This window comes from Triturus cristatus, chromosome 7 (assembly GCF_964204655.1).
Source record: "Triturus cristatus chromosome 7, aTriCri1.1, whole genome shotgun sequence".
In the NCBI taxonomy this organism is placed as follows: Eukaryota; Metazoa; Chordata; class Amphibia; order Caudata; family Salamandridae; genus Triturus; species Triturus cristatus.
The window spans coordinates 1,558,629,478-1,558,653,383 of NC_140590.1; the positions used below are offsets into that span (position 1 = coordinate 1,558,629,478).

Genomic DNA, 23,906 nt, shown 5'->3' on the forward strand with positions numbered 1-23,906 from the left:
ACAAGTTATTCCCGCTCCTCCCCCATCCCACCGCCAGCACCCACCAGCTCAAATTAAGCACTGTATCTGGTTCGAGCCAGGCTGGAGCCTTTGTAGTTCTCCTTTTCCATACTAATTTGGGTATTAATGTGCGTCTATCATCTCTTTAATCTTGCTTCTTCTTTCCACTCATTGCCCCCACACTCCCACTCCCTCCCCATCTCCTTTAGCTGTTGCTTCCTAGAGATCACATTCTCATTTATATCCATTTTATGTCTAAAGCCTGCCCTTTTACCTATTCGGATGCATCCCTTGGATCTCCGTGGCCTCCTCAGTGCACATTCCCATAATGGATACTGGATCTGCTCACAGTCACCTTCAGACCCTGGACATAAGGCTCACAGTCTGTGACTATGGGGATAGATCACCCCTAGCATGCAGGTGCTCACAAGCAAATATTTATCTACAAAGGCTTGTAGGAGACACTAGAAGCACCAAAGATAAACTTCAGTAAGGCGCAGCCATGGCAAGCAGCCATCACATGAGGTTGGAGCTTGGGTACCCATGCTGTTGATCCCTGGTATCAGATGCATTAGATCACTAGACGGATCTAAACAGGGTCCGAAGATCCATGTTTACTTTCTGTGTGTTCCACTTCTCGATCTTCTCCCATCCGCTCAGCGACATAGAGCAGACTGTTGATGAGCTACAGGTGAGACAAGGTGGCCAACCCCATGATGTCATCAGGGATCAAATGAAAAATTGGGTCAGGAATTTTGGTGAATCAAAATCTGTGTTCCACAGGTCACTTCAAACTTTGACTTGTTGCTCGAACGGACTCTGATGTGAAAGGGCTCAGCAGGTGGGCAGGCTTATCTGGAAGCCATTTTAGAAAGCTCCTGGGTTCCTCAACAAGAGCATCCTCCCTCAGTCAGTCTATGCTAAATATAGGCCCCTCAATTGAATATTTTCAGCTGTCAAGCAAAGGCTTGCGATAAGGAACATCTTTATTCATGAACTCCTTTGCAGAAGCTTCCTGTAGAATCCCTGCACACCTGCCAGCTCTGCTGGAAGAGAGGGTCATGCATAATTCACAACCCCTTGTAATTACCCAGAGAAAGAGGGAGACAAGCGAGAGGGAGGGAGGAGGAAGCCGAACAGAGGAAGTCACTCAACGGCAGGCTTTGACGCGGCACCAAAGCGTGTGCCTTCAGCGGAGCCCTTGGCTATCAGGTGGGCACACAGTGTGCACTTGCAACAGAGCCTTCAAAGGAGGGATGCTGGTTTATTATTTTCCCAAGGGGAGGTGGTCTCTGTTATATGATGGTTGAAATGGCAAATGCTCTGCTTGATGTTCTTCGAGGAGGGAAATCCCTATTACATGCCTCTTACGCCGCGGCTCTCTATCTTTAGCCGTTCCTGGGAAGGAGGACCTCATGTTACATGTAAGAAGGCACGTGGGGCTCTGGCATGTCTGTTTCTACAGAGTCATCACCACATGTTCTCTAAAGCAGAACCTCTCATTTGTGCATTTGCTTAGTGTTTGTCTAATACATGTTCTTTGTAGTTGGGCTGTTTTTTAATATTTTATAGAAACACAATCTCAATGTTGGCTTCTCTGGTAGGACCTTCTGCTTTGGATTGATAAGAGCAGTCCTGATAAATAAGAGGTATGAAGGGGATCGGGTCGCAGCACTTCCACAAGGCCTGTCAGTAGTTCGGTCGTGTGTCTGTGGCATCCTCCGCAGCGGCGGCTCGCTCCAGAAGGTACGTCTGCAGGGGGGTCCATATGTCACGTGGGCGGGAGGAGGGCGGCAGTAGATCGGCATAGGTGTGCAATTGGTCCTGACAGTCTGTAAGATCATTCAGCCAGTCTTTAAATTTGAGCGCCCTTCCTCGGCCCCAACGACAGGCGACGCGTGGCTTAGCCAGCAAGAGTGCTAAAGAGGCATATCTACGCATTGGTACAGCCAGAGTCCCAGTGTAACCAAGTAGTGCAACTAGGGGATCGTCGGGAACATGTAGACCGGTCATCTGGTCCAGTGCCGCAAGCACCTCCAGCCAATAACGCCTAATGGGGGAAACAACATCTACCATAGGTTTGCCATGGTGAGTCCCTCTCTTGGTGTGTTTCCAGTTTTAAGATCCTAAATTGATTGCTACATGCAGTGGGGGAGGGGGAGGATTAGGTTTGTCTCTCCATGATGTAAAGGACCCTTGGTTACTTTTTTTTTCTAGAGTCCAGGACCTTTCCTGCATGTTTCTCAGAAAGGGAGATCATTTTCTAAGGTCTCCTTAAGAGGGCGTCTTTCTTGGCCAATAGAAACTAGGAATGGCCATGTGACAGGCGGGCACTGTGCTTTCAAGTCTGTAGGCTTGGGGCATCGTCCATGTACCTTTAAGAATGCCATCCAGTGTTTGTGTTGGGAGGGGGGCGGTAAATTTGGTTTTCCCAAATGGTCTGGATCGGTGATGGGGCTCGTTGTGTTTTCCGCGAATGATGCAGCATCTGTTTCAGAATCTTAGAAAACTGTGCCCTCTCACAACACTAGTGTACAATGGGTTATTAGCCAGAGGTGGCAGGCATCCACGGGGTGGGGGAGAAAACCCCACTTACCTCACATGAACACGACATCCTCCGGTCCGGACCTTTTCTTTTGCAGGAACTGGATGCAGCAACTCCCTTGGCCAATCCTGGTGCTGTTCTCACTAGCATGAGAGCAGCAATAGGATTGGTGGGAGCGGCCTCACTTGGCGCTCCACAGCACTTTGGAGGATTTGGCTTGCTCTAACCCAGCTGTCTTAGAGATTTTAAAGTGCCCTTGTTTCTGACCGTTGCAAGATATGGCCTGCCAAAAAGACATGCGCGCTTTAAACAGTGCACAGCCAGCCCACCATCCTCCCTGCTGATGTCACTCAGCAGCAGCGCCGTCGCCATCCTGATGCTCTGTTCAGGACTGGGCATGAAAAATAAAACGATAATAAATTATCATTTTATTTTTCATCCAAGGGTCTTTTGCCCCTGGTACCTGGGTATTTGTGAGTGCCCTAACAGGGAAAATTCTAATGTATGTTGTCAATGGTTGGTATACTCAATTTTATGTTCGCAAAAGACGGAAATAACTGTTTCAATTTTATTGTTATGTACATTTTTCCTTAAGAAGTGTATCCCAATATTGAGATGTGTCCCAAAATAGCAAAAGGACTTTTTATGTATGCAAAACTCATTCATGCAATACTTGGATTTCCCTTGCATTCATCATCTTGAAATACTCTACTGTATTAGTGGTTGGTCCCAGGTACACATCTACTTTAAATGGTGTCTTATGTAACAATCAACATCTTTATAGGGAGGCCAGCTGTTTTGGACCATTGCACCACCGGGGTTAGTCGTAGCTCTAATATCTGCCAATTCTGGGGCATATTATCAAGCCAGGCGATAAAATTATCGCCGCTTTAGAAAACTGCCGCTAAAATGGCGATAATGGGCTTGATAATATGCTCTATGGAATTCCAATTGAAGCCCATGTAAGATATGAAGGACATCTAACATGGGCTTCAATTGGAATTCCATAGAGCATATTATCAAGCCCATTATCGCCGTTTTAGTGGCAGTTTTCTGCCGCTAAAGCGGTGATAATTTTATCGCCTGTCTTGATAATATGCCCCTAAGTCATTTTTGAGGGCGACTTCTTTCTGCGGTAAGAGGCCTACGAGTATACCTTATTTGGAGTTTCAGATCTTTGTGTTTTTTCCAGGAGGGACTTGAGCATGGGTTATTTCTTACAAGAAATAATACTTTCATGTGACAGATACATGTTGTTCCTGTCAAATCGGTTAGATGATGTTCAAAGTGGAGTCTTGCCTCTCTACAAAAGAGAGCGTTGGACTTTCACTTTTTTCACACAATGTCTCAGATGTTTTTTTTTTATCCTAGCCTATATCATCTGGTATGTCAGTGCTTGAATACTCTAGTTGTTGTAAGAGCATTGCATTATTATCAGTGCCACTGGTATTATGCAGCAGGAAATGGCCAAATTATGAAGCAGGGTTGAGTAAAACATGTGGCAAGAAAAGTTAAATTATGCAGTATAATGCGGTACATTTTGCAATAGTATTACTTCATTATTTTGTCATTTTTAAACTTGATAAGACTGTCAGGGCATTGATTGCACCTCATGAGTATCAATTTAACACCCAGATTTAGCAATAAGCATCAGTAAGCTGGCCAGTCCAGCTTTGGAAAGGGCCTTCCACAACGCGGCAACATGTGTTGCTGCATTTTTAGTAACCTTTGAACCGTTTGAGCTAGAAATTTAGTTTTTTGTTAAAATCTGCAGATTATGCGGCAGATGATTAAGTGGCAAATGTTGCAAATCTATAATTATGCAAAAATCGCCACAGCCGCACAATCGCATTATTCCAGTGGCCCTGATTAGTACTTGGATCATATGCATGTTTTGATCCTCAGTAGAATGTCACAATGTTCTACTCTCCGGTTGTAGCTGAACATGATCTGCTAACCTTCATTTTACTATGATGCAGAATGATGATCTGGACCCAGAATATGGGTCATCCATTCTCACCGGTCTCCCCAACAAGGAGAGACCCTTTCAGAGCTGCTCGGCATGCTGCACCCCCATGATGGTCCCATACTGACACAAGGACGTTTGACCATATAACGACACCACTTCAAAATAAGACACAAAGGGGGATATGTACAATGAAGTGGCGGAGCGCATCGTTAGCATCCTGGGCTTAACGACGCGCTCCGCCAGTTTGGAAACGCAAGGCTGCACCATATTTACAAGAATGTGGTGCGGCCTTGTGTTTCCCCCTGCAATGTCAGGTGCTCTTGCACCAGAGTGCAAGGGTGTCTGCGTGCAGGGGAGGGTTGGTTAGGTGTAGGAAGATGTCCCTTCCTGCACATAAACAATCCTTAAATGCCATTTTGTAACTTTCATGTGTGCTGCTTCATGAAGCACACATGAGAGTTACAAAATGGTATTTTTTTAAAAGGTTTATTATGTACAGGAAGGGACATCTTCCTGTACATAAAGAAACCATGGCACTTTGCTTTTTCCATGTGTGCTGCACAAGGCAGCACACATGTAAAAAGCATAAACAAGGAGAAATAATGCATTTCTCCTCGTTTCGCCAACTTAAGACCAGGATTTTCCTGGTCTTCATTTTTGCGCTGCCTCCTATGTATGCCACTCTTGTACATAGGGGTCAGCGTCACATACAATGGGTGTTGCGGTGGAACGCCCACCACAACACCCACTGCACGCCCCTTTCACACTAAACATAGCATGAATGGGTGCCTTATGTACAAGGCAGTGTTAAGCCAAGTTAAGTGGCTTAACGCTGCCTTGTAAATACGGCAAGGTCCCTATCACCACGAGAACGTCACAAAAAGTGACGTTCGCGTGGCGATAGGGGCTTGTACATATGCCCCAAAGTGCTCCCACTCCAAAACCACTGCCTTCAGACCTGGCTGCATTATATTCAAAGCTCTCAAACTGAGCGGCCTCTGTTCTGTGACAACCAAACTCATTCTCTCAGGCAGATGGAGACACTTCTGGATCTGGGAAGAAATGTGTTGCAACAAATCTTCTGCCATTTGGACTTAGCTCTGAAGATCGGCAATTAATTCCGGTTAAGCATCAGGTGTTACCTATATTTTCACATGTTTCAAAACACACAGAAAGCACACTCCTCTTAAACCATCTGGCCATTTCCTCATAGACACATACACTCTTCAAATTACCTCTGGAGCGTCGCTCTCCACTCTTATCCTGTTCCTACTTTACCAAAATACCATAAACTTGCACCCTTTTTCTTTTTTTCATGACCGCTGTTTATTGTAAACAGGTTTTATCCGATTTTTATGCACCATGTAAGTGTTGCAACATCCTCTTGGATAAATCAAGTCAATAAATAAATAAAAAGTGTTCCATCATCTTAGAGCACTCTAAAAGAATGGAAAGTGCGCTTCTGGTGATCTGCAAATTACTTAGTTGCAGGTGCATTTTTAAGCAAACATACATTGAGATCAGTGCACGTTTAGTATGCACATGTGTTTGTATTAAACTGACAAGATGGACATTTAGATGTGCCCGATGGCAACACAATTGTTCCCAAACAAGGAGGCCCATTCCTCATTGACTACCTCCAGGACACTTGTCTACTGCTTGATAATTCTTTTTATGGTCATGGCGTGAGTTGCCTGTAATATTTGTACTGAATAATGGAAGTCTTTTGTGGGTTCTTCCACCATTTCTCTGCTTCCACTTCTGGGAATGGGAGAATCACACCTGTTGGCAGAATCTTATGATAATAGTGTCTGAAAACCATATTGTAGGCTCAATTTAAAAATGCCCCCCAAAAAGAGGGCGTGGCCAAGCCGAGTATGGAGTTGGATGTGTTCTCCCAGTGCTCTGCTCCTCCTCGACTCAACACAAATGTAACGCACGACTTCCTTAAATGCCAAAGCCCAATAACAACTGCTGCAGCCCTGGTGAAGCTCTCTGCCTCATCTGCATGGCCCGCTTGGGATCGGGGAAAATACCAACCACGATTTCCCTGGTGACTGCCTAGCCAAGATTCCTCAACTGCCCGAAGGACAGGGCCCCGTGGCACCTGAGCAGATCCCTGTAGGCCTGGAGACACGGGGAGCACCCCGGGCAAGGTCCTTCCCCATAGCTGAGCAATCCAGAGGGAGGAGGGAAGGCCGGCGACCACGATCTCCCTGGAGGCTTCTCTGGATAAGAAAGTGACACAACCACTATCTTGGACATTGCTCCGCCCGGAGCCCTGTTTGAGCCACCGGAGTTTGGAACACTGCCAAACCTCAGCAATCCCCTCTACCCTGGGCGTGGGGTTGGCAGGAGGAGTGATCCCATCCCCTACAGCGAAGGACGTTCCTCTCGGCCTCCATGTGTTACTTACTCAGACTGCCCCCTCCTGTTTGCCCTAGTGGGAGAACCCCTAGCTGTTAAAATCAGGCAAACACAAGAAATAACAGGAATTCCATTCGGGGTTTGAGGGCATCAAATCAACCAATCCGCAGATGGCATCCTTCTAACACTAGCCAACCCCTCTGACTCCCTACCGCTCTATTCTCCATGCTCAACCAGTTTGAACTTGTATTTGGCTTCAAAATAAATAAAAATAAGTCATTCTACCACAACCTCACAGTACACCGACAGGACATACCCTCCTTACACACATGAACTCCTTTCCAGTGAGCAACTTCCTCAATCCAATATCAGGGTCCCTACATCACTGCCAAAGTAGAGGGAAGGTCGAGGGCAAATTGGGAGGACTACCGTAAGGCTATCCTGAAGACTTACGGAGATAGCGCACACTAAATCTATCATGGCTAGGGAGTATCAACGTCATCAAGATGAATGTCCTCTCCAGTCTCATTTACCTTTTTTCATTCCCTACTCAAGCTTATCCCCACAGCAGACATCTCACAACTCCAACTGCACATATGCTTGTTCATATGGAATGGGAAACAACCCCATATTTCGGATAAACCTTTCATGCTTCCCAGGGATAAAGGGGGATTAGCCTACTCAAACCTTCTTAATTACTAATGGGCAGCCCACTTACTCTATATCTTAGAATGGGCGAGAAAGTGAGAAACACTGGTTTCATGTAGACCGCGTGGTTGCCTGCCACTCGCTATGGGACCTCGTGTGGCTCCCGCGGCAGTCTAGACCTAAAAGTGCCTACAGAGCCAAACCCTCGAAAACAACCCTTGAAACATGGGATCACCTAGCCCTAAAGAGGGGGCTTACATCCTTCCCCTCCTCGAATACTCCAATAGCTAATAATCCTGACTTTACTCCAGCCCTGGCTTCCACGTCTTTCCCCGCTTGGACCCAAGGGGATTGCAGGACCCTAAAATGCCCGTTTCAATGAGACTTTGTTAACCTTTTGAGCAATGCAAACACAACTTTCTCATCATGGAAGATTCTCAACACCAATAATGCCAACTGCGACACTGGGCATTACACCCTCCCAACCCTCTGGCAGACACAAGAACTCTCACACCCTTCGAGAACCTACTGTCTATGTTCTCTGGCATGAAAGGTTTAATATCTTGGACATACCGGGACCTACAAAACTCTTGACTCATACCATCAATTACCTATCAATCTCAATGGGAGCAAGACCTATGTAATGACATACCACCTAAACTTGGGGACCAGCTGTGGCATGACATACCTAAAGTGTTATGTAGCATCCCCCAGAGAGAATTGGCTTGTAAAGCAATGTACCAATGGTACTTCACCCCAACCAGCCTGCACAAAATGTGCCCTACAGACAGCCCTCTGTGCTGGCATTGCGGGTCAAAAGAAGGACATTCCTGTACGTATTGTGGACATTTGCGATAATCGAGACATTCTGGAAGGAGATACTGGTAACATCAAAGAAACCCTAGGATACCTCCTCCCAGGCGATCCGTTCACAGTACTCTTAAGGATGACACCACACCCGTCATGAAGGGCAGAACAGGATCTAACAGGATACTCATCCGGCACAAAAAAGGAGCCGCTAAACAGCTCATAGCCCTCTTCTGCAAAAAAGAAGAAAGCTCCCCCCGCAGCACTCTGGTTCCATAAGATGTGCCACATACTCAACATGGAATGATGCATACATGCTATAACACAATTGGAACAGAAATTCTCCCATACCTCACAACCCCTGATAGATTACATGTCCAGGCTAGAATACCAGTACTTTAGCCCTCAACGCCTCCACACCCTACGTCTGTTTGAATGTCCTGCGGTGCATGAAACTCCTGACAGACACTCACAAAAACTCAGTGGTGGCTTCTCCGCTAAGGTGAAGGAGCGTTGCCCCACAGGAAAAAAAATTGATAATAACACTATGTTATTATAATTTTATGTTTCTCTAGTGGCTCTGAAGTTGTGGGTGGGGCTGCACTGTGCAAAGCAGGGGGAGGATTGGCCGGCTGTCTTGGGCCGGCAAAACAGTCATGCGCACTTTCCATGTTCTTCACCAGGCTGTAATACACAGCATGGGCGGAGAACATGCACAGGCTCTCAGTCCCCATCTGAGCGCTAAACCATGGCGCTCAGACCAATCACAACGCTGCTGTCATGGTGACAGCAGTGCCGTGTTTGGTTAGGGCAGTCTGGGAGCCTGCACGCTTCCACTTTCCTGTGACCGTAGAGGACGGAGGAGAGGCTGTCGCCGGGAAGGTAAATTAAATTTCTTTTTCCCTTATATTTTTTTTTAACCCTGCCCCACCACTAGTTTCCCGTGGCAGCTGTTACTGCAAAAACTCCCCACATGCCCCCATGTCAACTTGCACCGAGCCATGGGTACATAGAAAAACTCCCTTCACTCTCTGGGGCCCTCTGCCCTATTGTTAGATAACTCCCTCAGGTCCTCACCACTCCCCCCTTCCTGGAATCCCACCCTCCACCCGTGCGCACCCCACAAGTCACCGCGCACCCACTACCCAGCCTTAGACCTGCTCCACCGCATTAATTGTTTTTACTGGTATTCACAGACCACCCCCCTTTTCTCGGTTACTTTCCTACTCCCTCTCCACCCGCCCCCAATTTTGCATCACTTCTTTCCCCCTTAGCTATAAAGGCGACAAGACCATATCCTTGGCATTGTTCTAATCCTGCAAATGCATCTATCTGGTCTGTGTATGCTCCTGAATGTGCTTGGAGTTATGTTTTGGAAAACAATAAAAAGATATGATACAAGAAATGCCCCAAATAAATTATGAGAAAAACAACATGGAGTTGCCACTATTGCTTATTAAAGGCAGACATGCTCAGAATTATTCTAAGAACGAGGCACACAAGTCTTTGTGAATCTACAGCAGATATTGCGAATGGACAGTCAGTGCTGGCGTTCAGTGGCTTCTTTTCTAATGTTTTTGACACTTTTTTTTATTCTTGTTGTAACCTTTTGTTTTTCTGGTGACAAGGTGAATTTGCTGTGGCTTTGTAGTTTTCTTTAATATTCAAACATGTTCATTGTTGTAACTATTGAGAAGCTTGCTCAACCCAGAACACGACAAAGGCAGTATTTATAAATTATGTATTGAATTTATTTAATTTATTTGGTATGATCATACAAATTATAAATTCATACTAGTACAGAAGTATATGCAAAACAACAAATTAATGTAGCAGACAAGTAAAACATTTCAGGGAAGTGTAAGGTTAGCAGGAAACACTTCAAACGCAAGCTTATTTTCCAAGAAGATAAAAAAGGACTGCATGAGAGAAAAAAAAACACAGCGAGCAGAGGAGGGTTCACATTTTGAAGTCAAAAGAAAAAATGATTTGAAGGAAGAAGATGCACAGTGTCACTGGGGCTGCATGAGACAGATGTGAGAATATAAAACACAAAGACTGTCAAGGGACATAGAGCTGGTTAGGGGAATCACAGCAGGTGAAGACAAAGAAAGCTAATGAGGAGATGAAATGGAAGCCAGCAAAGAGAAATCATGTATTGTGACACATGTGAGGAACAGGAAAGGTTAAAGAGCATCAGAAAAGAAGAATTGAACAAATTTTTGAGGGGGGAAGAAATAAAGGCAGGAAGAGCAAGAAGTAGAGAAGAAAAATAGTCCTGCTGGGATAAAATTAAGGTGGGAAGTAAAGTTTTAATGGCCTTATAGGCGGTTGATTGAGCATATGTTACGGATATTGTATCGCGTGGCTACAACAACGACAAGAAGCCACAGAAAGTTGCATAAGTCTGATTAGATCAGCAGGAGTAAAATCAGGAAAGCACAGAGCTAGAAAGTGAAAATCACAATACCAGGCTGACTTCAATGACAAACCCTCACTCATAAAGGGTGCCAAGACTCTGATAGAGCTACTTGATCATAGAACTTTTAGACTTTGCTATGGAAATATTGATTATGTAACATAAAAGGTGCAAGGAGAAGATCATGAGCCACTGTTTTAAAATCAGCTGAGAGATCAAGAAACAGCAGAAGACAAGGCTGCTTGACAAACCACACAGAGAGGCAATTCATTTTGACAGCTAGCCAGATAGGGCCAGGAGACCCCATTGAAAGTCTATTCCGCGTCCACTAGGATCATCCTAGCCCATCTCCTTTCATCAGCCGTAATATCAAAAATGATTGTGGCAGTATTCATTTTAGTTTGAGCAGCTGTACCCCTTCTGTGTGTAAAACAATGTTGCATAGGTGAGACAAGTGAGGAAATCACCTTGACCATTAGTGGCCAACTATTTTAGCTGAGTGCGCTGGACGAGAACCTGATTGAAGAGACAGAAGGATGGAATGAGACAGTAGGCAGGGCCCCTGGAATCATGCAATTTTGTGGCTGAAGCATTTTCTGAATATTTATAGATGTGCCACATTTGCTCCATAATCCATCATCTGCTGAATAATCTGTAAATTTTTATGAAAATGTTTTTCTAGCTCAAATGGATAAAACTCAACAACATGTGTTGCCGAGCAGTGGAGGGCCCTTCACATCGTTTGGCTGATCAGCGTTCTGTTTTACTTCTTGTGTTTGTGTGTTAAACTGTAATTAATGAGATTAAACCTTTGCCCAGATAGTGTCAACATGTGTAAAATGACAACACAAAGGGGCAGATTTATATCGGACTTGCGCCACTTTTACGCCGCCGTTGCGTCACTTTTGTGACGCAGCGGCGGCGTAAACCCTGCGCCATGTTGCGCCCCATTTACATCGTGACGCATCTATGGAGATGCGTCACGGTGTAAAGCCCTGCGCCACATGAAACCTGCGTCAGGTTTCATGTGGGCGTTTCTACTCAGGGGGGGCGTTCCGTCGCAGGAACGCCCCTGAAAAGTGACTCAGTGAAATCTATAAGAATTCACTGAGTCACTTTCCCAACGCTGATGCGTCAAAACTCTGCGCCTGCTTGAAGCAGGCGTAAGGCTTGACGCACCATGTTAGGGATAGGAAAGGTTGGAACAGTGCTGGAGTTGCGTCGCGCTTGCGACGCAACTTCAGCACTGCGCCAACCTTACGCCGGCAGATGCGTCACATATCTGCTTGTCCTTGCGCCACGATGCACCGCATTGTAAATGCAGCGCATCTGCGGTGGCGCAAGGGCAAACTTGCGTGACGCATCTTCCCTGGCGCATCCATGCTGATTTGCAGGGATGTGCCAGAGAACATAAATCTGCCCCCAAGAATTAATACTATCACAAAATTTGTCGCATTATGCTGCCCAATTTGCCTTTTCTTGTCACAATATTTAGTCAGCCCTGCTGCATAGTTTGGTTCTCCCCTGCCGCATAATTCCAGTGTCTCTGACAATACATTATGGGGTTTAGAGAGGTGTGGAAGTACAGACATGAGATGAAAATTTAATGAGACAGAAGAATCCATTGAGGGTTGGAGGAAGAGAAATATAAATAAATTCTTAATCAGGTAAAGAACAAGTGAGAAGAGGAAAATTTAAGAGAATATTATGATACAGAAGAGGATGGGGAAAGCAAAATGGAATCAGAGATGCAGTCAAAGGGTCCCAGGAAGCAGTGGAAGGATAAACTGCCTTAAAAACTAAAGAACTGAAAGATGCTGAAAGGGGGGCACAAGGCGGAGGAGGAGACGGTGTCCAGGAGGGAAGAGGAAAAGCAGAATTTAGTAGCTCAGGTCTTGATTTAAAATAAGTAGCTCAGGCAGATGCAGGAAGATGTAAGAGAACAGAAAAATACGTGGGTGGAGGGGGTGTTCAGAGGCTGATTGAAAGGAGCAAAGAGAAGCCGTGGGTGGAATGAGAGAGCAACTATCAAATATTTAAAGTAAGATTCCACAGCAAGTCAAAGAACAGAATCATGCATGGTACAGACACCAGAAAGTAAAGGCATGTAAGAAGGGAACAAAGTCTTCCTCCAATGTTCATCTACCTTGTGTAGGTGGTGACGAGTGGTGCAAATTAAAGGCACATGTAAAGTTCAGGGGATTGGCGAGAGGGTTTACATGGTTACGTTGGAGAAGAAGTGTGATCAAAATGAGAATAGAGTCTAATAAAAAAAGGCTTACGGCGTGATTTAGGGTTTGGTGGGCGGAGTAAAGGCAGACAGGGTAACGGAGGATGTTATGTCAGCCAACCTGCCTTTGTTCTGCCCGCCAAATGTAGAGCTGTCTATCGGTCCCGTGGACATCTCTAAACGTTGGCTGGAACTACTGCTGTTGAGATTCTTATCAATGTATGAATCGTTTGATGAACAGCTTGGTCAAACATGATGACTGTGCATCAAACTTTTTCTCAAAAGCAAAATCCCAAAGTAACCGACTGGCCTTTCTAAAAAGGGTGGATGGTCAGATGGCTTACTTCCAATGGCCACCACTCCCTCGGTCCATCAGAGGAAGGTTTATGCTGATGGAGAACCCTCTTCGCCAAACTCTTAACCAGCCCCTTACTTAAAGGGCTTTTGGGGGAGCTGAAGAAGTGGGTAATAGCACAAGGAAGGGAGAGGAGTGATGGGGCATACTTGGACTTTCTCATTTAGGATAGCATAAACTTCTTAGCGTGTTCATCTCTAGTCCATGTCCCTCAGTAGGAGACCTCGAAAGGTGTGTACCCTCTGGTTGGTCACTGTAGCAGATTATAAAGAAAGATGCCATCTACTTTAATTCTTAAATGAATCTGATGGCCACATCATTAGACAACTACAAGTGCAATTGCCATTGGCTGAAATAATAGATACTAAGAGAAAGACACAGCTTCATCTTTTTTATGATCTATGGAAAGAAGGTCTTTCTAACGTATTCCCTGCAGTGCGGAGCCGCACATTGTGTCTTCTAATAATGATGGTCTCAATTACAAGCTCACTGCAGTGTGACACCCCTCAGTTAATGTGTTATTCGAACAGTGGTGTCAATTACATGATTCCTGCTGTGTATAGTTCTATAATGTGTTCTGTTAGAACCGGGGTCTCACGGTCCATTTCCACTGTAGTGAACCCCAATACTAAGTGCTATTACAATAGGGTGTTACTTGTAAGTTCCCTGCCGTCTGAACCTTTGGGCTGTGTGCTGTCTGAAAAGGGGTCCTAATTTCATGTGTGAACCTTTACACTGGGTGCTGTTCAACAGGGGTCTCAGTTATATGCATGCTGTTAAAACAGGTGTCTACCTAATACCTGACACTTGGTGACTTTCTTCTAACGAGCACCGGCTTCCATCTTCCGAGGTACAGCCTTACTTTAAAACAGCAAAAACTATGCAGCAAATAACATGAATATAAGTGGACGCGTGATTAGTCATTGGACCAAAACCTAAGAGGAGCCCTGCGCTCTTACAAAGCCCTGGCCTTAAAAGCTAAAACAGACTATTTCACTTCCAGGATCCTTAAATTTGATACTTGTATAGCGCACTACTCACCCGCAAGGGTCTCAAGGCGCTTGTACGAATACCGCTGTGGAACCCATCCTGGCTTTCCCTGTGAGGCGTCCTCTCCTGGGCACCCCCAAGGTGGAGGCCAGGCATCCTTAGCGTTGTGGGGGCCATTGTGGAGATTAAGCAAGCTATTGCTCAGAGTTGCAGACTGGGACTCCATGATTGGAATAGGCACCGAGGCAAGAATTATCAGGTCCGAGGAATTTTTGAGCCCAAGACCCCGCCGAGGCGGGGAATTGAACCCTGGTCCCGGGCTAGACCTCTGCATCAGGGTCTGCCGCTCCAATCATTGAGCCACACTTCTCCACTAAGGATCCTTAAGTCCTGAAAAGTCCACTGAAGACTTATTTAACATATTTAGCTCCATAAAGTCACTGACTTTTCTATCTGTTCATCCCAAGTCTTCTCCACTACATGTCAAATCCATTCCATAAGCATGGCCTTCTCTTCATTGACCAATGCTAGCACTCGCAACAGTTCCTGGGCTCATTTCTTAGTCGGTCCTCCTAAGGAAGAACTTTGCCTTCATGCGTTCAACTGTATTTCAACAGATGAGCTTCCCAGTTTCTATCATCCTTTAAATCTGGCTTCCAATAGAGCCCTGTCCACAAAAGGCTTCTCAGTCCGATCCACCAGTCCTTTCTCATCACCTTCTTAATCTTTCCAACCTGTTCATCAAAACAGCAATTGTCCTTCAAGCTGGAAAAAGGCTTTAGTCATTCCTCTACTGAAAAACATTTGCCCTACTTCCCTTTTACCCTACCCGATAAAAGATTTTGGAGAAAGTTATCCTTGAGCGACATAACCTTTTTGATGAAGCTCAATCTAGCTTTCGACCTATGCGCAGTAGCGATACAGCAGTGCTGGCAGGACAAGGCGAATCTTCTGTCCCTTCTACCTTTCACCGGCGTTCGTCCTGGTCTTCCATACGAGTCTGCTTACACGCCCGAGGAAATGCCCCATTCAAGACTGGGTGAAGTTTTACATAATCGAATATTCCCAAGCAGTATTCCTGTCGCCATAATAATCTGAATTCAATTTTCTACCCATGGGCTTCCTCAGGGTTCTTCCCTCAGCCACATCTTTTTTAATACCTATGTCTGCCCACTGATACAACCCATCCAATCACTGAGATTACAGCCTTTGACTAATGCAAAGGATACATACATTCTGTCGTCTCTTGATGACCTGTAGAGTAGAGCTCCCACAATATTACGAACTGCATGACTCAGGTTGCAGTGTGAATGTCACACGATTCAATAAAACTCAATACGAACAGACAAGGATAGTGTTTACTTCTTCTCACAACTCCCCTGGTCTCCTGTGACCTACTCTTTAATATTCCATTTTTGACCCAAACCCCTGCCCTGGCATTCTCAGTATGAAATCTTCACTTTCGATCAAGGCCTTTCCCTTTTCAGTGCAGGTCAATAAAATGGTAGCCACCAGTTTTCTCATGTTCTGATTACTGTGGAAAAGCCTTCTTCCTCACCTACCACAACTGGTTGTATGACACAACCACCCTTTCTTTTTCCACACATTCCTGAACAATGCAGGTGGGACAACGCATGTGCCTGAACCACGCAATCCACTTACAACGCAAGTTGTTACAACAACTTGCCATAGGGGGGCGCTGGACTTTAGAATAGTATCATTTACTATTCCAACTCCAGTACCCACAACAGTAGGAAAGCGTTGGACTTTAAAGTCCAATGCTGCTTTGCCTAACGCATGTCGTTGTAACGACTTGCGTAGTAAATGGAATGCATGGTTCAGACGCATTTGTTCTTCCGCCCGTGTTACAAAGGCAACGCGTTGTTCGGTGATCATGGTATTTGCTGTTTCCCACCGCCGTCAGCAGTGGCCAGCTCTCTAACTCTCTCTTCATAGGTCCTCGTGGTTATACCATCACACTTGTGCAGCGCTTACAGAATGATGCAGCACGACTAGCTCTTGAACATCCATCTCAACCTTCCACCACTATGCCATTGAAAACTTTATATTGGCTACATATATAAAAAAAATGCATTTAAATCCCTCTGTAAAGTGCTTAAAGCTAGTCACAGCCGGGCCCCTTGTTACCTCTGAAAGAAGTTCAAGCTTTATATTCCCCCACAAGCCCTGGGATCCTCTATGGCCAAACTACTGAGGGTTCCCAGATTTCGAGACATCAGTCTGGGAGGGTGGACTTTCTCTGTCACCTCAGCCAAACTCTGGACTCTCTCCATCACTACTTAATGGCAGAAACTCAATATCTCCCCTCTGCAAAAAAAACTTAAAACCTTGCTGTTTCCAAAAGTCTAATGTCTGATCTGATTTGCTCTATCCATCGTAGTACCTAGCGCCAAGACACATTAAATGTAACCAGGCGCTTTAAAAAATCTCAATGGAGCATAATATAACACACATCTTGTCCCCTGCAGCATATGCCTTTCCATTGTAAAGGGGTTTCTCTTATATCCTTCCTGTACTGTAAACATTACATTCAATCTTTGATTTACTCCAGTGGATGGAGGAGGGACCCACCTACCTATATTTTTGAGGACCAGCACTTATTTTTCCTTATCAGATTTTGAGCCAGATCAAGAAAGAGGAAAACGTACAAGGGGACAGAAGGAGGAAAAGAGCAACAGAAAACAGTGTAAAAGGATGAAAATGAACCTGAAAGAGTGAGATAAAGGGGCAGGGAGTGAATGTCTGGCGGTGGATTAAAGAGGCACGAAGTGGATTCAAGACTAAACAGTCTTGGGATTTGGCACCCCCCATATTCATAGCCTTACAGACTTCTTGGATTGGGCACTGGCATTTATTATTTTACAAATCAAACACTGAGTAGTAGGTCTGGTGGCTTAGTGAACTAATGTGTTAACTCTATGGGTCTGTCTTTGACCTCATGGTCACAGGTTCAAATCCACTCAGGCTTTCATCCTTCTGAGGTCAATAAATTGAGTACCATTGAGTTGGTAAACAATAAACATCTGTTATTCAGTGCCAAGATACTTGTGTGATGAACGTGATACACGTTATTTGATATTAGAATCGGATGTTTTGGCAGTGCAGAAAGCTATTAAAATTGGGGCCTTTTCCTTATGACCCCTGAATTTTGGAACACTGTACTATCTTGCTTTGTGCGCAGCCCCTCTGTTTGTCCTGCCTGGTAGTGTGACTCTCTGCAGAGGACAGGGGTATAGCTACTATTGGTGCAGCAGGTGCAGTGGCACCGAAGCCCAGATGGGGCGCATTGAACACTGATATTTGCTGTATTTTACTACCCGAACAGCAGTGGAAGGGGCCATTTTCCTTGCTTGCACCAGGGCCCGGAGCATCCTTGCTACGCTGCTGCCACGGGCGCCTTCCGCAGAGGCAGCGAGAGGGTTAAACGCGGCGCTGGCCGCACAGATCCGCGGAGCGCGATTATGGATGCAGAGCACACCTCGGCCATTTATGAAGCTCATAAATTTAACCTGCACCTCTTACGGCTGCTGGGAAGAGAAGGATAAATAGGGAAGAGAGAGCGAGGAACACAAGGAGGGGAGGGAGAGAGAAGGGAACGCGGTGGCAGGAAAGAATGGAGGCCACAATGGAGGGAGGCAGGGTGCGACAGGAAGGGGGCGACACAACACTGAGAGGTAAGGGCATGCGAAGAAATAAAAGAATAAGGGAAAGACACTAGGGCAGTGAGGAGCGACACAGTGCAGAAAAGTAAAAGCATGCCAGAAAATAAATTGATGGAAGAGAGACTCACGAAGAGAGGGAAGGAAGAGGTGACTTGACACCACGGGGAAAAGGCACATGATGAAATAACGCAATGGAGGAAAGAGACTTATAAAGTAATGGATGGACGGTGCAAGACAGAGGGAGAGGTAAAGCATACGAGGACATAGCTAGGAAGGGAGACTCCAGAAGAAAACCAAAGGAGGAAAAAAGGGAGGAAAAAAAGGCACGAGAGATAATTGATAGATGGGGAAAGAAACTCGGGGGGGTGACAACACATAGAGCTAAAGGCGTGTTGGGAAACAATTGTTGGAGGAAAGCAAAAGCAAGGGAAGAAGGACACAAACATCAGAGAGAAAGACGACGGTAAAGCACACAATGAAATAACGAGATGAAGGGAGGAAACTTGGGAAGGAAAGGAATGATGGGGCGACACATCTCTAAAGTGAAAAGACACGTGATGACATAGCGAGATGGCAGAAAGAAACACAGGAAGAAAAGAAAGGAAGTGATGAAATAAAAAGGGGGGGGGGGGGTAACGCTGTGCATGAAATAACTGGGTGAAGAAAAAAAATTGGGAAAGTATTACACAACCCTCAGGGGCTAAAGGCATGTGAAGAAATAACTGGATGGAGGAAAGAGAAGCCAGAGAGGCAAGGAAGGGACCACCCAATAAAGAGAGATAAATGGCAGCAAGGTAATAACTGGGTGAAAAACAAGGCTGAGGAAAAAAGGGAAGGAATGTACGAAACAAAAATTAGATGAAAGGCATGTGAAGAACTAACTACATGGAGGAAAGAGTGATGGATGCTCTTTTCTCTGAAAATTGAAGGACCAGGAAAAAACAAGGACTGGAAAGGATCAGGAGGTACAAGAGAATGAGAAGGAGCACAAATTGTCCTAGAATATCTAGTTCCTGTATTCTCCGGCAGACCCTCTCCACTCTATCGATCAACCCACCCGCTCTCCACCCATATGTACTCCTCAGTCCTTTACTCTCTCTCTCCAAGTTCCAGTCACCTACATAGCTAAAGCAACTCTACCCAGTCCATTCTCTATCAGCCCTAAAACGTAATAATGTTAAATCTACGTGCTACCCAAGACCACTCTTGCTCTGATATTTTTTCCGGGTCTCTTTTGCATTTTCTATCCTCACATACTCTCCTGACTTCTCTAGCCCTAGTTCCATTCCTAATATCTCCCTTATTCTTACATACCCCACTTTCTTTTAACTTACCAGGTCTCTCTCTCATTTCTCCAACTCTCTAAAAGCTTGCTTCTCCCAAGATCTCACCTAGTCCGGAGTCCCCTTTTCATATTAATCTCTAACCCATCCCCCAGTCCCCCACTCAAAACCAGTTCTCTGCCATTTGAGTTCCTTCCTAGTCCCATTTCTATCTCTATTTTCTTTCTGAGTGACAGTCGGTCATCTCAGTTTAGGTGACTCAACTTTCGAACTGGTTAATGAGTTCCCTTGTCTGATTGTAAACCATGGTGCTTTTTGCAGCATGTCTGGGGTTCAATTGTTTTTTGTTTGTTTTTTGTCTGTAATGCTTTTTTTTCTTCATATTGACTTGCTGCCTGCAGGGGAGTAGCTACCACTGGAGAATCAGGTGCAGTGGCACCAGCGCCCAAGGGTGTAAAGGGCCCTCTGCAACCCCAATTATAGCGGTATGTATATATCCGAACGGATGCCAGAGGGGCCCATTTTCTATGCTTGCATTTAGAGCTCTGGCAACCACACTCCGTCACTGGATGCCCATGGATGAATACTGCACTGGCAAATTCCTCGTTCGCTTTTTTTTTTTTAACCCTCCCTCTGAGACCTCGTCCTTGCTCGCTTTTGAGACACGTCTATATCCCCACTGACAGTCCAGCAGCCCCAAACCCACCAATAGTGACTCTTTGTAAAAACAACTTGGGCACCACACAGCTGCCCAAGCGCCTGATGATGAGTGATAAATGTGCTATACAGATTCATATAACATAGTTCATCAGGTGCAGTGCCACGCCAGCCCAGGGGTCTGAGGGCCCATTTCACTCCAATTATGGCTGTTGTTTATGTCCCTACACACCTGAGGTACGGGGCCCACTTTCCTCTCTTGCCTCAGGGCTCATGCCACCCAACCCAGCCGCCTGCAGGCAGTGGTGACCGTGTAGTGCAGCGCAGCCTCCACACATGTATGGAGGGACATACAGACTGACTTCCGCCTGACTACTGGCGAACGGTTTCAGGCGGAGAGGTGGGCTGTTTGTGCCCGCGCGGGGGGAAGGTGGAACGCAGGGTTTAAATTTAGCACGCAGAGCCCCCCGGGCCTTGTTGTCGGTTTGCATTTTGAGATGCGCAGTTCTTCTAAACCCCGCTCAGATAAGAGATAAAATATTAACGGCAGAATCCCATCTCAGGTCTCGGCGGTGCGATCCGACCTTTGCAGCGAGCCGCTCTCCGACGATCAGTTGTGTCCAGATTCATTCAGCATCTTCTCTCTCACGTGCCAGCGCTGGGAGCTGCGGGCGGGGGCGGCGGAGCCGAGGGTTTCCCGCCTAATGTGAAGGGGCAGGCGGAGGCGCGTGGAGGGGGTTGTGACGAATGACTGATACACCTGCTGCCTCCGGGCCAGGAGAGCGGGCGGGGCGCTCCCGAGCCGCACCACCAGATGCACTTCAGTGCACCCCCATGCCCCTCGAACCGGAGGCCCCTCCAGCCTTGCTGTGGTACCACAGTGCCTGTATAGTGCATATCAGGGGTGCAGGCGGGACCCTGCACCCCCTGTGCTGATACTGAGGGTGAAGTGAGGCAAGATCGAGGGGGCCCTGTCAGTGCTTAATTTGAGCCGGGGGTTGCAGGTGTGGGCCCACCGGCACTCATTTTTGGGGACCGGCACTTATGTTTTTTTCAACAGATTTTGATCCAGAGCAAAAGAGGGATAAACACAAGTACACGAAAGAAGAAAGGAGAGAAAAACAGAAAAATTATGACAAAGGAAGAATGCAGAGAAGAAAAAGAACCCGCAAGAGTGAGATAAAGAGGAGTGATCAAGACTTCGATTGCACTGGCTTCTGGCCTCTGAGAAAAACTTTGCGCCCAGGCACTATGGGGCATATTAACAAGGCGGCGATATGAAATTATCGCCGCTTTTGCGTCCGTTTTACGGCAAAAAGCGGCGATAATTTCTTCGCCTTATCAGCAAAGACACGCTATCGCGTGTCTTGCTGACTTAGCGCCCGTTTGCAGCATGCCTCCGATCGCATCGCTAATGAGATGCAAAGGAGGCGTGCCTGACAAGACTCCTTTGGGAAAATATCGCGAAGGCAGCTTTAAGATATTAACAAGGGAGGGTAGCGATTTTTAAAATCGCGTTAAGTATGCCTTAACGCAGGAATTTAATGTCTGTTAAATTCATGACTAAGGCATACTTAACATGGGGGGTGGATTTTGTGGCTAAGACCACAGGCCCTATCATCTAGGATATCGCCGTTTTCCACCATGGAAAACGGCGATATCCCAACTATCTCTGGAATTTTTATCGCCTCGGCGATGCGCGTTGTTAATAACGCGCAAACCGGGCGTTAAATTCCAGAGATAGCCGGCGATAAATATGCAAGCGCTAAGCGCGCTTTGCGATATTTATCGCCGGCCCTTGTTAATATGTCCCTTAGTCTTTTATAAATTAAGCACTGTAGCCACATCCTTTTTTCTGTGGAATGACATTAGCGCGGTTGGCAGGAATGTCGCCCCCCCCCCCCAGTTTTGTAAGGAAATTCTGCCTGTTTACAATACACCATTTTGCCTCTTCAGTTCCCACATGCCTCCCTGCACTGACTGCTGGGGCTGGCTGTATACCAGCACTTCTCAGCACCCATACAATACTTTTATTAGTAGAGAACCAGCACTTCTCAGCACCAGTGCAATACATGTATTGGTAAAGTACCAGCACTTCTCAGCACCAGTACAATACATGTATTGGTGGAGTACCAGCACTTCTCAGCACCTGTGCAATACTTGTATTCATAGAGTATGAGCACTTCTCAGCACCAGTACAATACTTGATTTGGTAGAGAACCAGCACTTCCCAGCACTGGTGCAATACATGTATTGGTAGATTACCAGCACTTCTCAGCACTGGTGCAATACTTGTATTGGTAAAGTATCAGCGCTTCTCAGCGCCAGTACAATACTAGTATAGGTAGAGTACCAGCACTTCTCAGCACATGCACAATACTAGTATTAGTAGAGTACTACCACTTCTCAGTACCACTACAGTACTTGTACTTGTAGAGAACTAGCACTTCTCAGAACTGGTGCAATACTTGTATTGGTAGAGTGCCAGCACTTCTCAGCACTGGTGTAATATTTGTATTGTTAGAAAACCAGCACTTCTCAGCACCAGTACAATACTTGTACTGGTAGAGTGCCAGCACTTCTCAGCACATGTGTGACACTTGTATTGGTGAAGTACCAGCACTTCTCCGCACCAGTACAATACTAGTATAGGTAAAGTACCAGCACTTCTCAGCACATGCACAATACTTGCATTGGTAGAGTACTACCACTTCTCAGTACCAGTACAGTACATGAACTAGTAGAGAACCAGCACTTCCCAGGACTGGTGCAATACTTGTATTGATAGAGTATCAGCACTTCTCAGCACTAGTGCAATATTTGTATTGGTAGAATACCAGAACTTCTCAGCACTGGTAGAGTACCAGCACTTCTCAGCACATGTGTGGCACTTGTATTGGTATATTCACCTAAGTCAGTTACTTACAAGCGGAATGATGTGATCTCAGAAGATGAATCTATATGACTGACTCACCCTGAGAATGGAGCTACACCAAAGGTCCCAACCTCGTAAGCGACTTACCCGGAGGAATGGTACAATCCCATCACGGGCTATGGCCTGCAGCAGACGTGGTGCTCCGGTGAGACTCTGCAGACCAGCTCCACAGGTGGAGAAGAAAGATCCAAACACAATCACCCATGGGGAAGGCCAGGCCAAGGTGCCCACCACAAGGTTCCCATTCACGGCCTCTCCAAACCTGCAGTCAAAGAGAAATATAATTTAAGGGGGAAACAGCAGTTATGGGCAAAGCTATTCTCTTAGACAGAACATGGCAATGATGGTTTTCGAACATCCATGTTAACTAATAAGTAAGAAACAGGACAGATATAATTTCCCCCGGATAGTATGCTTTATTTTTTGGGAAGCAATGATATAAAAAATGCCTTTCTTTATCTTCTCCAGGAGGAACTGGAATCCATTAAGGCCATCTTCAAGTCCTCACTGGTCAATCTGTTTCTCTGTCTCTTGTTTACATCATTCTGGACCCAGTTTTATTGAAGCCTGTCATTAAATTTTGCTGTCCTACTGAGGTGAAGAGCCTTAAAGCCCATTGCTTTGGCTATTCCAGCTGTTCAAGACAACTGCAGGCGATCATCTATGATGAACGAGAGATCTTCTTATTCTAATATACCTTGCAGCAGGCAACCTATAATGCTATTGGAACCTTCCAACCACTTAGACTAGAATGTAAATTAAATGTTGTGAAACAGAGAGAAGAACATTGGAATTTTGGAGCAGAAGGTCTATTGCAGCCCTTATTGGCGTTTGCCGCTCAATCGTCTTCAATTGAGCTGCCAATAGTCCAATGTTGTAATATAGCATTATAAGCTGATTCTGGGGTCTATATCATCTGTTAATAGCCCTCTACATGAAGTATGGAACTAGAATAGCATAATCAAAATATACTTTGAAAGAATGATCACATCCTAAATACAGTTTGTTAAAATATTGC

The 23,906-nt window shown here is 45.7% G+C and overlaps 1 protein-coding gene across 3 annotated transcripts in view; it reads right to left on the minus strand.

Annotated features, from left to right (window-relative positions):
• The window catches only part of SLC12A5 (solute carrier family 12 member 5), a 1,098,594-nt gene that overhangs the window by 143,466 nt on the left and 931,222 nt on the right, over positions 1-23,906 (minus strand). For all 3 annotated transcript variants that reach the window (XM_085619360.1, XM_085619359.1, XM_085619361.1), the window contains exon 12: positions 22,976-23,150. In XM_085619360.1, the coding sequence (XP_085475486.1) occupies positions 22,976-23,150 (175 nt within the window). The remainder of the gene's footprint in view (positions 1-22,975; positions 23,151-23,906) is intronic.